The sequence below is a fragment of the Lactuca serriola genome, chromosome 1 (assembly GCF_051521515.1).
Source record: "Lactuca serriola cultivar US96UC23 chromosome 1, Lser_US96UC23_V15, whole genome shotgun sequence".
Lineage (NCBI taxonomy): Eukaryota > Viridiplantae > Streptophyta > Magnoliopsida > Asterales > Asteraceae > Lactuca > Lactuca serriola.
The window spans coordinates 40,220,415-40,233,069 of NC_136408.1; the positions used below are offsets into that span (position 1 = coordinate 40,220,415).

Sequence of the window (12,655 nt, forward strand, 5' to 3'; positions counted from 1 at the left end):
ATTCAACTACATCGGCACTTAGTTATCCCACATAATAATGAATATCATAGCCTAACTAATGAGAAAGCCTCGATTACTACCTGCTTGAAACAAAAACCATATACTAGACAAGTTCTTTCTATCACAGACGACACATCTTCATCTCTTCGCATACAATTTCATACTCTTCTGATATGAGAGTCAGATATGATATTCAAAGATGTGGTGGATACCGAATTTCAGATTCCTTTAAAAAAGGGGCCATTTAAACGGGTGGATATCTTAAAAAATAGAGTTTAATTTCTGTAAATCCTGAATTAACAAGTGGATATCTCAAAAAAGAATTGTGACCTATAGATATCTAAAATAAATCAACAACACGCCCCTACATCAAATACCGAAAAACTATACTTCCCATCTCTCAATATGATACCAATTACCAACCCTTCCAACCGTTTAGATCTTCTAATTCAACATCTTTTCATTCAGTATTACCAGGTACCCAAACAACGTTATCGTGGAAAAAACAAAATAAACAACATTTTTCACCATTACAAACTTCCTAGCAGCATTTACCTTACACACAAGAAGTTAGATCTACAAGTCCCCATGTCAATCACACCACCAACATAACCTAAACCTTCCCAATCCCAGCAAAACAAGCGTTTAAAAGAGCTCATTTTGCCACAAAACCACCCCGTCATCTCGGCCCTTGTTCCGACCCCGAACCCCCAACAGGCGAAGACGCCACCACATTGCTCGTTGATCCGTTTTCAGCCGGTGGTGGTACCCCCCATTTGCCTTCTGATTCAAGTGGCTCAAATACATGAACCACACCATCCGAAAGACCCAATGCAAACTGATTTGGTTCTTGTGGGTGAGCCGCAATCACCATCGGATGCACATTTAGATTGCTACAAAAAAAACACGGAAAGATATGAAAACCGTATAGTTAAAAGTTATTCTTCAAGCAATGCAACCTCTGAGCTGAGCTGGCCCACACTGTCTGTGCCCTAGGGCGTCATCATGTGAGATGTAAATCAGATACACAAGGTTCAATCCACATTGGAATTAGAACTCTCACACTGTGGATGCTAAGATTTGAATCCTTGATTACCTGAGAACGCTCGGGGAAAGATAAACGGAAGGATTGATGCGACAGCGTAAGCGTAGGTGAGAGGCGGTGAAAACGCACACGGTTGCGTCCAAGAAACATGCGTATATGAGTTGACTATCACATGAAAATGTGGCGTGTGATATTGGTGCCGAAGATTCACGTTGGACCCACTGAAAGAAAAAAAAAAACAATAATTTCACAAAAAATTATCCCTGTGTGGCTTGTGATTAAATACTTTGCCACCTCTTAATAAAAGAAGACAAAAAAAAATTGAGTTCTCACCTGTTTCACACATTCTAGTTTTGATGTTTCGTATATAGCCAGCTGAGTCTCATGGACAACAAGAAAATGAACTTGATCATGATGAAATTGAACCCGTGTATCTGATTGTGCTGCTGTTGTCCTACCTTGTGGGAGTGGCAAGTATTTTGCTTTTTGTTTTTCCCAGCCATCCGAACTCCATACACATAGCTGAAACAAAAATGGTTTCACCAAAATATAAAAAATTAGCAAATTCATATTAAATTAAGTTGAAAGTTTTCAATAATTCTTTTGACATGGCCTTTATTATGTTTGCTAACCTGTGAATCTGCACCAGATGATACAAGGACATTGAGCACATGAGAGAAAGCAAGTCCCGTGATTCTTTTCGAGTGACCTTTAAGTTTGCTTTTCACCTTCATACCAAAATATTAAGCTATATGAGTGTTTATGTTCGTCGTAAAGCTGAAAGAGGTCACGACTTAATGGAGAATGTTTATTTTTTCCTTCCATTTCCACAAGTGTGCCCTCGTTTTATCAAATATTTTTTACAAATTGTATGCAATATTTTACCTCATCCACACGAACGTTGTAGATTTGGATTGTGGAATCATCCATTCCAATTGCAATAATGTTGTTATCTTGAGGATGGAAAGCAAGAAATGTTGCTGCGGGTGGTGGGGCCATGAATGTTGTCATTGTCTACATTTTACCAAAATTCAATAAGCAAAGTCAGTTTGAGATCTCAAAATTCAAAAAATTTAGAAACTAAGGGGGTGAAAAGGTAAAAATAGATATTACCTTGAACGTCATCATGTTGAATAAGGAAATCTTTCCTCCCGATGCTGACATTACATAAGAATCGTTTTTCGATAAAGCAAAACAGGACACGGATTCTTCAGGGTTCATGTCTGCCACGTCATTCGTCATCAAAATCCCACTTGAAGGTTGCCATAATTGTGGTGAAATCCCAGCTGTTGCCTGTTATATATTCATAATTTTATGAACATGTTTTACTACCAAATTAATTAATATATATTTATTAATATTATATATCATAAATAAGCATCAATCTTACCTTGCCACTTGAGTTACGCTCATTACGTTGCCATTTCCATAATAAATGAATCGCATTTGATGCTAATGCCAAAATGGCATTTCCCGAATTCGTATATATCAATCTTGATATCTGAATGATAAAAAGATAAAACAATCATGAGACTAAACGCAAGAAATAGCAACATACTTTGATTAATTTGTTTATTATAGTAATTTACTTTCATTTCTTCCTCTTAGAGCATTTACTTTGAAAAATCTATCTGGTTATAACAATGTCATCCAATACAAAGCAATTGGGTAGATTTTTCAAAGTACAATATTGTAAAAAGAAAATACAATGCTACAATTGGGTAGTTTTTTACTACAACAAAGAAATGAAAGAAGACACAAAATCAATCCTACAATGCGATAATGTACCTTTGTTACTCTCATGTTTTCTGGAAGCTTCAATGATCGACACTGAGAAGATTCACTTATCTCAGTGAGCTTCCAAATCTTTGATTTATCATTCGATTCTTCAGTAATTCTTGGTTTCACATCTGGCATGTTTCTTGTATCTCCATTCTAACAAAACCATACTTATAATAATCATTAAACCAATCAAACCAAATGCCAAACAATAAACAAAATATCAAAACACATACCACCCCAGAAATAGACCCAACGGAGCCCACCCTTTCTGCTAATCCAGCACTAGTGGCGGCAGCGGCGGCGGCAGCAGCGGCGGATATTGTATTTATGGCAGGCTGCATATCGTAATAATTATATTTAAAAATATATCATAAAGTAATTTGCGATAAAAAATAAAATGTGATTTTAACTTTTGAATACCTTTGGGGCTTCTGGTGTTCTTGAAGCAGCATCATAAGAAAGATTCTCAAAAGTGCGAAGCAATCGAAGGCCATCAGAATTTGCCAAAATTTTGATTCCATTTTCGTTTGAAGAAACAGCCAACAGAGCACCATCTTTGTTAAATCGGATACGTGGGCTTGCCTTCATATAGAACAAATAAAATTTCAGATTTTGTAAATTATATATCATGAAAGGTTTTCTTGAAAGTTCTATTATTTTAGATGAATGAAATTACCGGAAGACCCCCGTCAGCATCAACACTCATCAAAAGCTGTGTGTTATCCATATCCCAGTATTTGATTGAGAAATCATCACCAGCTGCTAAAAATCGGTTTTTTGTTGTATCAAATTGCACTACACCAAGAGAACGTTTACGGAACCCTAGATACGTTCTTTTTACAGCTCCTTCACTTTCATTCCATTCTACAATATGTGATTCCCCATCTTTGCTTGTTCCACATGAAAAAAGTCTTTAAGAAAAAGAAAAAAAAAACGTTACAACCCCATAAATGAGAAAAATAGCTCTATGGTAAATGGGATGATGTATCAAACCTTGTTCCATCAGCACTATATGCCATTGTTGTGCACCAACGACCAGGAGCTTCATAATCAACTCGGGATCCCATGTTATCATATAGCCAAGCTTTTATCTTCCCATCAAGAGCTGTTGAAAATATAAACTGACAAAAAAGACGTTTTAGTACATGATTCACTTAAGTAACAAGTGGAAAATATAACGTGTGTTACCTGAATGTTCTCTTTATAGTGAGGGCATACGGAATATACGGGAGCATCATGGCCTTCAAAAGTGTATTGTCGTGCACCAGTTGCAGCATCCCATACCTACATACAATCATCAAACATTAAATGAAACATTCTGGAATCTTGAATTCTTGATTAGGATAATTAACAATTATTATGAATAGTTGTTTGTGAACGAGTAATATGAAAAAAAAACAAACCTTAATGGTCTTATCATCCCCACATGTTATCACGCAAAGTTGCTTATTGGGATGGGAGAATGCAAGATCGTTTACTCCACCAATATGAGCATCAATCTGTAACAGAAGGGTCAATCCGTCATTTAACACACGAACAAATATCTATAGCAAAAGACATGAATACCCTCATCATTGAAAATAACACTATACAAACCTCGAGATGCTGTCTCACGTCATCTCCCCCGTGATATGAATATATTTGTACAATGTGGCGTGAATATGCAACTCCTATTCATATGAAATGAAATCATATTCACAATTAATGTATTATGTTTTAAAGTTGCTTGATATGAATAATAAATATTGATAAAATTAGCAAATACTCACCAAACAACGAACCATCCGGACTCCAAATTACACGGTTCACAGAGACGCCAGGATCTTTTACAAGAGCAGCCTAAAATTCAACAAAACAATAAGAGTTAATAAAGAGTTGACTTATAAGAGGAAGTCTGACTTTTTACAAATTTTCCCTCACTAACTTTTTTCTTTCATTTCCACAAGTGTGTTGTCATTTTCTCAAATAGTTTTAAAATACCATTTATCAATATAACACTTAATGGGAAACAAGAAACAAGATCTAAGAAAGGGAAAAACCTGCATAGGCATTGAACAAGCACCAAGATCCCAAACTTTGAAATTTCTAAGAACCAATTTGTCCCTCGAACCAACTTCCCATAATCCTATATCTCCCACATTTGTCCCGACTGATGCATCAAGTTCATGTAACCAAAAAGTCAATATCCAATTAAAAGTCAACATAAAGTCTAAAATCGATGAAAACAAAAGAGATTTGAGCACCTAAGAGTAAAGTTTGTTGAATCGGATGAAAATCCATGCTCATAGGAGATGAACCTTGGTTAAGAGTCCGGGCAACTGTCTTGGGCAGATCATCAGGTGCATTAAAAGCTTGACTATGACTACTACTATGCCCAGGGAATGAAACGGGCAACACATTAATTGGCAAATTCACCTGTTGTAATAACGTGTGTTAGAATTAGATATAGCTAGAAACATAAATTATAAACAATGAAAATTTTATTTCAAATTACCTCTTCATTTATGCCCATAGGCCTTGTTCTTTTGCTCATATGATCTGAATCCCCAGAAGGGAAATCTAAACTAGGATTTGTCGGTGGGGTCCTCGGATGCTTCAAAGCAGCTATCAATTTCAACATTGCAACAAGTGTTAAGTGTTAACAGAATAATCGGTAAGTAAAGCTATATATGTATCTTTGTTTTTGAATTGATATAGAGAAAGAAATCAAGAATGACTTAATCTATTTTCTCAAATATTTCTAAGCATCATTTATTCAGACAACTGTAAAAAAAAATTATCATAGTAAGATGCTGACCTGGCATAGATGGCCCACCGAGACCAATTGCACTACCGGAAACACTCGGATGAGCCACCGCCGGAGGGTTAGACATCCAACCAGCAAGCGGGGTCGGAACGGGACCCGGTGTAGGTTGAAAAGGCTACAAAAATAAGGTCAAACATTTTCAAATTAATACGCCAAAATGGTCAAACTTACTTGACAAAAAGTCAAATACAAACCCCATGTGCACCCAAAGGAGGAAAACCACCAGCTTTAGGTAATGGGCCAAGCAATGGATTATTTGCAGGTGATGGAGCACGAGCACCATTCGGTTGTCCACATGAATGATCCACAAATAAGGTTTTGATATCGGGATTTGGCCTAGGGTTTTTACAAAGTTGATGTTGCCAATTTAAGCTGCATATAAAATTAGATAATATCAGGTTAATATACGTTAAAAAAAATTGAAATGAAAACGCGTATACGACATACCTTTGGTTGATTAGAGTTCGTAACCTCGAATTTTTAAGATTTGGGAACTGTAATTTGTCACGAAACAAAGGATTTGCTTCAATAAGTTTCTTGAGCTCAACCAACATTATAGCTCGAGCTGATTTTGTATCACCATATTTAGATAATTGCTCGTTTTCCCTTTAATAAAAAGAAACCGGTAATAAGAAAGTCAAATACATTGAAAACCACTTAATGTTGAAAATATTTGTATGAAAAGAACCTAAAATTCTCCAGTGTCAATAATTGAGTTATCTCCTTGAAAAGCTCTTCGTTAAATGAAGCAAAGACTTTGAGATCCTTTACTAGGATTTCAACAGCCTTTGATCGATCATGCCTAACAAAGAAATGTGATGCACGATTTATTAATATAAGATTTATAAAAAATTATTATATTTTTAACTTGGAAAAAAGGAAATACTTACTTGTCTAATGCTTCAAGATACTTTTGCTTCCTAATTTCGAAAAAGATCTTCATTGAGTAACGATTATCATCCACTTTTGTAAAACCCGAAAGGTACTTCTCAACGTCATCCCAATTTCCATTCTGCACCTCATCTTCAAAGTACTTCATGTTAAAGAAAAAACCTGATTCTTGTTCCAGCCTGAAATAAACCCTAATCAGACCAAGTTCGATGCGTCTTTTGAGTTATTAATGAAATGATTATCTTGTTGTTGTGACTTCAACTCGCAATAATCGTTAAAAAAACTTTATTTTATCTGGTATATCCTTAATAGTAGAGTTTACAGAAGCATCTCTGAAGCCTGTCTGATTCTGATGATATGATATCTTAAAAAACCACTTTGAAAACATCCTCGTAGCTTTACGTACGATACTAAAGAACAGGAACATAAAAACCCAACTGAAAGAAAGAGAAATCAAGCACTTACTTGTGAACAGTCTCCTTAAACTTTTCTTCATCGAGAAACTGTAAGATCAAGAACACGAGCTCTCTACTTAGAGACGACATTGCAGCTCCGACGTCCCCAAATCGGCGAGATTGAAAATTAGGGTTCTAACTTCTAACTAAGCAGATCTGTAAAAATCCCCGAAAAAGTAAGAAAAGGAAAAAAGAAATACAGGGTCGGCAACCCAAATTTTCCCAAATAAGTTAATCAATTATTTATTGCAAGGACCAGGTTCACGAAAAGAAAACATTTATTGCTTCGACACAGACTTCAAGATTTAAAAATAAAGTAAAAGTAAAAAAGCAAAATATTTCAAACCCATTAACCAAAATCTAGATCTTCAACAACTTCATCTTCAATCCAACCAAACTGCAAACACCCATGAATCTTTTGGTTCGCTTGTGCAAGGAGGCGTTTAAAAGTTTGAAATTTTACTTTTTTTTATAATAGAAAGAAAGGAGAGCATAAACTTCAACAGATCAGAGAAAAGAAAGCAACTTTAAAACAGAGACTGAGCTGAAAGAGATTCACCTTAACAAGATCGACGGTAGAACAGAGATGAAGAAACGAGGAGGCCGAGGTAGAAGAATACAGACAGAGTCTCTCTCTCCATATATATACGCATATCTATATCTATCTATATATGTTTATATATATACACACACGTATGTGTGTTTCTCTCTCTTCATCGGTCTTCTCTCTCTCTCTACCCTATCGTGCGGAAAAAATAAAAAATGAGACATTATTGCAGGAATAGCGAATTTTGTAGGGATGGGGAACTTAGAGTGGGTGATAAGTAGTGTTTCTTATCACGCTATATTCTCTATTTGGATGATAGGTTATTTGACTTATGATATGTAGATGGAAGTGGGTCCCATGGAGCCGGCTGGCTTTGTCTTTTGGTCATTGGGCTCGGAATCTCCAGCTGATAAAGGTACTGTAATGCTTAGGTTTTATTTTTTTGACATTTATAATGTTATCAACATTTTTTATCTTTTAATTTGTGAAGTTATGTAACACGTTAATTTATATGAACGCCTGAACGGAATCAATTATTTGAGACATTGGACAAAGTTTGGTAGGGTAAGCTTTTTCGTTGAAAACTTACATATATTAAATTTTTATAGTTTTGCATATTTTTCAAAATGGAAATGTAGTATTAAGTCCTTTACTCTTTTTATCTTTTTGAAAACTTCACAACTATGATTATAAAATATATTTATATAAAAAACTAATGGAGGTGGACACTTAGAACCGGAAACGGTTCAAAATTTTAAAGAACCAATGTGAGCGGTTTTGGTTTTGGTTTTAGCTCCTTTCAAAATGGTTGGATACTCGTTTATGCTCATCATTATCATATATCGTTGCATTCTTTGATTTTCAAAACCAATTAAATTTTTTTTTTTACGTTTTTATAATCATTTATTTATTTTTGCGGAAAATCACAGTACAAAAGATCATTTTGATTACAAATGTTTGTTTCCAAAATGTTAAAACTCTAAGTATGTCATAGTCAATACAAATACATAAGTTATTTCATAACTATTGCAGAGTGTATCTTAATCACTCAGCATCCTAATCAAATTTTAGTAGCTTAAATCTTGAAACTCTAAGGATGTCATAGTCAATACAAATACATAAGTTATTTCATAACTATTGCAGAGTGTATCTTAATCACTCAGCATCCTAATCAAATTTTAGTAGCTTAAATCTTGATACCTGTGATGCATATAAACTGAGTGGATCATATTGGGAAACCTGGTGAGATACATAAGGATTTCAATCCCACAATATTGATTATGATAATATTCCTTAATTTCCAGCCTTGTAAAACCAACCATTTACCATTCTATATACATATAGGCTTACATTCCTACATATTTATTCCTACCGATCCTCGCAGATCCTAGGCCATGATTATCATGGGAAAATTATTTCGCTTTATGATCTGTTAAGAGATTGACTACACGATTAGGAGCTTCCTTGGCCTGTCTAAGTCATAAAAAAAATAGACAGACATATCATTACAGTTGTCTAATCTAGACCTACCATTTCTGGTTATCTAAGAATATACAGGCATACCATTACAGTTGTCTGATCACGACCAACCATTTTTGGTTATCCAAGAGTATGCAGACATATTATTATAGTTGACTGATCGGGATCCACAATATTTGGTCATCCCAAGGGGAATACTATATCGTACTGTCGTACGGAGCTATCTTACATCAACACTTGAAAGTGTTACGGAACAAAACTTTATTCTTCGTTCCTAGGTTATGCACATTCACCTAATGAGACTTACCTTATATCAAACATAATTGAACTAGGTACCTTCGACAAGTCTAAGCTTATCCCTGGACTAGATTATAGTACATGTAACCAACTTTTTAATATTAACTCTATTATTGGGTTTCACTAACCTATCTCTAGTATATTTATATTCCCTATACAGCATTAGGTATTATTATTCTTTTATCTTCTCAGCAATGCTACTTTTAATATTATTATATGATATTAACTATTTAATCCTAACATAAAATAGAACCATATATGGTTCACATATAGCACAATATATACATATATCTCTAAATATTATTAAAAGAGAACGTTAAATTCTAAATTGAAGAAATAAAGACCCTTGATTGTATTTCACTCTTATTGTCTTCCACCTTTGGATCATTTTGATGACATTATCTTTCAAATATACACGCGCCTCATATTACCTCTTATGTTTCATACCTAATTTCATTCCTCGGTTTTCTCTTCACACAATCAACCATCGTCAAAGGCTCTTAAAGCATATCTCATATGCCTCTCCTTTGTCTCTTGAGTCTCTGGCGGCCGTTTGTTACCACCACCGTCAATATATGCTGCCAGTACAACCTACAAGAAGGTAACTGACCATCCCTTCTAATCTTCATTTTTGGTTTTTGATCATAGATAAACATCGTGATTTTGAATTTTTTGGGTGTTTTTTTGTTAGTCGAATAGATGCCAAGAGCATATATCGACACTGTCATCATCTTCTTAGTTTTCTAATTCAGGTACCTCCATCTCTTTTGTTGTGAACCTTAATCCATTCATTCAATCTATCCTAGAAAATGTAACCCTATCGAATCGATCATATGTGTTATCATCGAATCGGTACCTCCATCTATTTTCTATAAGGCCATTTATGTTCCGTGAAATTGATTCTTCTGCTATACTTGAATTCCCTAAAGTTGGATGAAACTGTATTAAAGAGAGGAAAAATGAGTGTCGTACCACATGAGACAGTTAAGGTCATAGCACAGAGCATTGGCATAAATAATTTGTCTCCAGATGCTGCATTAACTCTTGCTCCTAATGTTGAATATTGAATGCGTGAAATAGTGCAAGTAATTCTTGTTTATAAAAATTGTTCCTTTGACTCGCATAAGTCTGAAAGGTTTGTGGTATTTTATCTTCTAAGGGCTTGAAATTTCGGATTACCTCGGTAGGGTTATTTATATCTTGGGTATCTTCATTCAGCTCGATCTGTATGTAAAAGAGGAATACATAAAGATAATTCATATAGATTTAATAAACCATAAAAAAGGAATTCCCCTGTTAGTAATACCATTGTATGATCCATAACAAATCAAAAAGAAACACCATTGTTTATTTTTCCAGATTAGTGACGATATTGATGCTAGTGATGATATCCTTGATACGGAGCTGGAACTGCTAACTAGCATGAATGCGCTAACTATGGATATGATACCTGAAGATGAAGACCTACTGTATATCACCCTTCAATTCGAATTAGCAAAAGCAATGTCTCCTTGCATAATATGGATTCCCAACATTCATGATCTGGATGTGAGTGAGTCGAATTACTTGTCCCCAGGTATATTAGTGAACCTTCTCTCCAGGGATTATGAAACTATAAATATTCTCTCTTGTGTTCCAATTGGTTGTTTTTGCATTAATTGCTACTTCATCAATCTTATTGATCAGCGTACCCGTTGTATTTGCTTCTCCTGATGGTTGGTCAAGTAACAAAAATGTTGTATTTTCAGGTACATCATTATGGATTGGATTAGTCTTTCTGGTGGGTATCATTAATTCTCTCATCTCTTGAACCTATTGTTCTAGATCCAAAACCAAAATGACCCCCTGAATTATTCTTGGTTGTGAGACGCATTCAATATAAGACACCAAAATCCAAATAAATATAAGAAAAAATGAAAAATTAGAAGGTAAGTGGTGTCCACATTAAGTCCATTAATTCGAAAATAAAAAAAAACAACTTAAAACAAGTGAAGCTACAATACTATAAGAAAAGTACATGTAATCTTCTAGCAATGGCCTCATCTTCAGAAGCTTGTGGCAATCTCTTTTGTACAAGTGGCTCATCTTGAACTCCTTCAGTTAAAGGTCTTTTTTGTTTGTTTGGTGAAGACTTTTTTCTTACATCATAAAGAGCTTTATATTTGAATAAGTAGTGCCAAAGATTAGTTATGTTATATCACCATCTCTAATTGTTAGCTTTTGTCCATATAAGAGCTTCTTCCTTTGATCCTGTGATCTAATGAGAATTGAGTTTGTTCCTTCCTACAAGCACATACCTTATGTCAAATAGACATTGCATTTTTGACAAGGTTATAGTGTTAAAGGGATCAAACAGAGGGGTATTTTGGTCATTTAACAATGTTATATCTGAAATCTATGTGGTTCTGAACAGGATAAATTAATCAACATATTTGGTTCATGTGAGAATGTCATCAAAGCCATCAAATTAATTCGAGCAATAACCTATGAGGTGATTAATTCATTGTTCTTAACTTATAGTTAAGTTTTTATAATTTATATATATATATATATATATATATATATATATATATATATATATATATATATAGTAATATAAATTAAGGTTTTAATTTATTGTATGAGTGCAGCCTGCAAGCTTCTGCAACACAAGAGGAATTATGGCGGGAGTTTAACGAACCTTCTTGGCGTGAGTATTTTGAACGTAAAGAAGCAGAAAAAGCCATGCTGAAGAAATCCGGTGAATCGGAAAAAGGGAAGCAACATGTTGAGGAAGGTGGTTCCGGTAATGATAGGGAATCAAGAGCTAAAGAAGTAGCAGTAGAAAGCTGTAAATCTGAAAAGAAAAAAGAAAAAAAGGAAAAGCTAAAAATTACTACTTTTCTACGAATGAAACCAGAGGGATCTAAATCATAAGAAACAGTAGAAGGACAGTTTAAAGTGCCTAAATTGAGTCAAACTTTTGGATATATCAAATCTGTTCATGATGATTATCATGAACTGGAAATATTAGGGAAGGGGGAAGGTGGTTCCGATGCGGGAAAATAGCATCCGGATGAGGATGAATTCAAAGAAGCTGAATCTGAAAGTGAAAAAGGTGATGAATTTAATATTTTATTAGATGATATTCATTTTATGTTTTATAATATCAATTTCAAATATTATTTGTATATTAAAAAACAACAAATAAGGGAATAATTACAAATGCACACCTCACGTTCCTGAATTCCAAGAATTTCATTTGCAGACAATAGAGAGAGTCAATCAAAATGCAGAAACTTCAACTATTGTGTCAAATGAATCATCCCTACAGGTGAACTTTTTAGTGTTTTGGGTACTTTTTTATTTTTTTT

The 12,655-nt window shown here is 34.5% G+C and overlaps 1 protein-coding gene across 1 annotated transcript; it reads right to left on the minus strand.

The window, feature by feature from the left end:
- Positions 1 to 434: 434 nt before the first annotated feature.
- Positions 435 to 7,721, minus strand: LOC145084634 (protein TOPLESS-like). The gene is made up of 26 exons (XM_079023459.1): positions 7,539 to 7,721; positions 6,990 to 7,135; positions 6,524 to 6,703; positions 6,322 to 6,435; positions 6,081 to 6,239; positions 5,828 to 6,005; positions 5,625 to 5,748; positions 5,322 to 5,431; positions 5,071 to 5,242; positions 4,867 to 4,976; positions 4,597 to 4,666; positions 4,424 to 4,497; positions 4,231 to 4,326; positions 4,016 to 4,111; positions 3,821 to 3,948; positions 3,504 to 3,738; positions 3,248 to 3,409; positions 3,061 to 3,162; positions 2,834 to 2,980; positions 2,436 to 2,546; positions 2,159 to 2,338; positions 1,931 to 2,059; positions 1,678 to 1,773; positions 1,379 to 1,567; positions 1,097 to 1,266; positions 435 to 893 (listed from the first exon to the last, which is right to left on the minus strand). Exons 2-26 carry the CDS (start codon positions 7,067 to 7,069, stop codon positions 680 to 682), a joined length of 3,426 nt encoding a protein of 1,141 aa, XP_078879585.1. The 5' UTR covers positions 7,070 to 7,135; positions 7,539 to 7,721; the 3' UTR covers positions 435 to 679.
- Between the last annotated feature and the right edge of the window lie 4,934 nt (positions 7,722 to 12,655).

Excerpts from the sequence above, each read along its gene's own strand:
- LOC145084634 (XM_079023459.1), bottom strand. The coding sequence starts at position 7,069 with ATGTCGTCTCTAAGTAGAGAGCTCGTGTTCTTGATCTTACAGTTTCTC. Across the intron at positions 6,436-6,523 it reads TATCTTGAAGCATTAGACAA|GCATGATCGATCAAAGGCTG; the intron begins GTAAGTATTTCC and ends TTTCTTTGTTAG. Across the intron at positions 2,547-2,833 it reads AAAACATGAGAGTAACAAAG|ATATCAAGATTGATATATAC; the intron begins GTACATTATCGC and ends TTTATCATTCAG.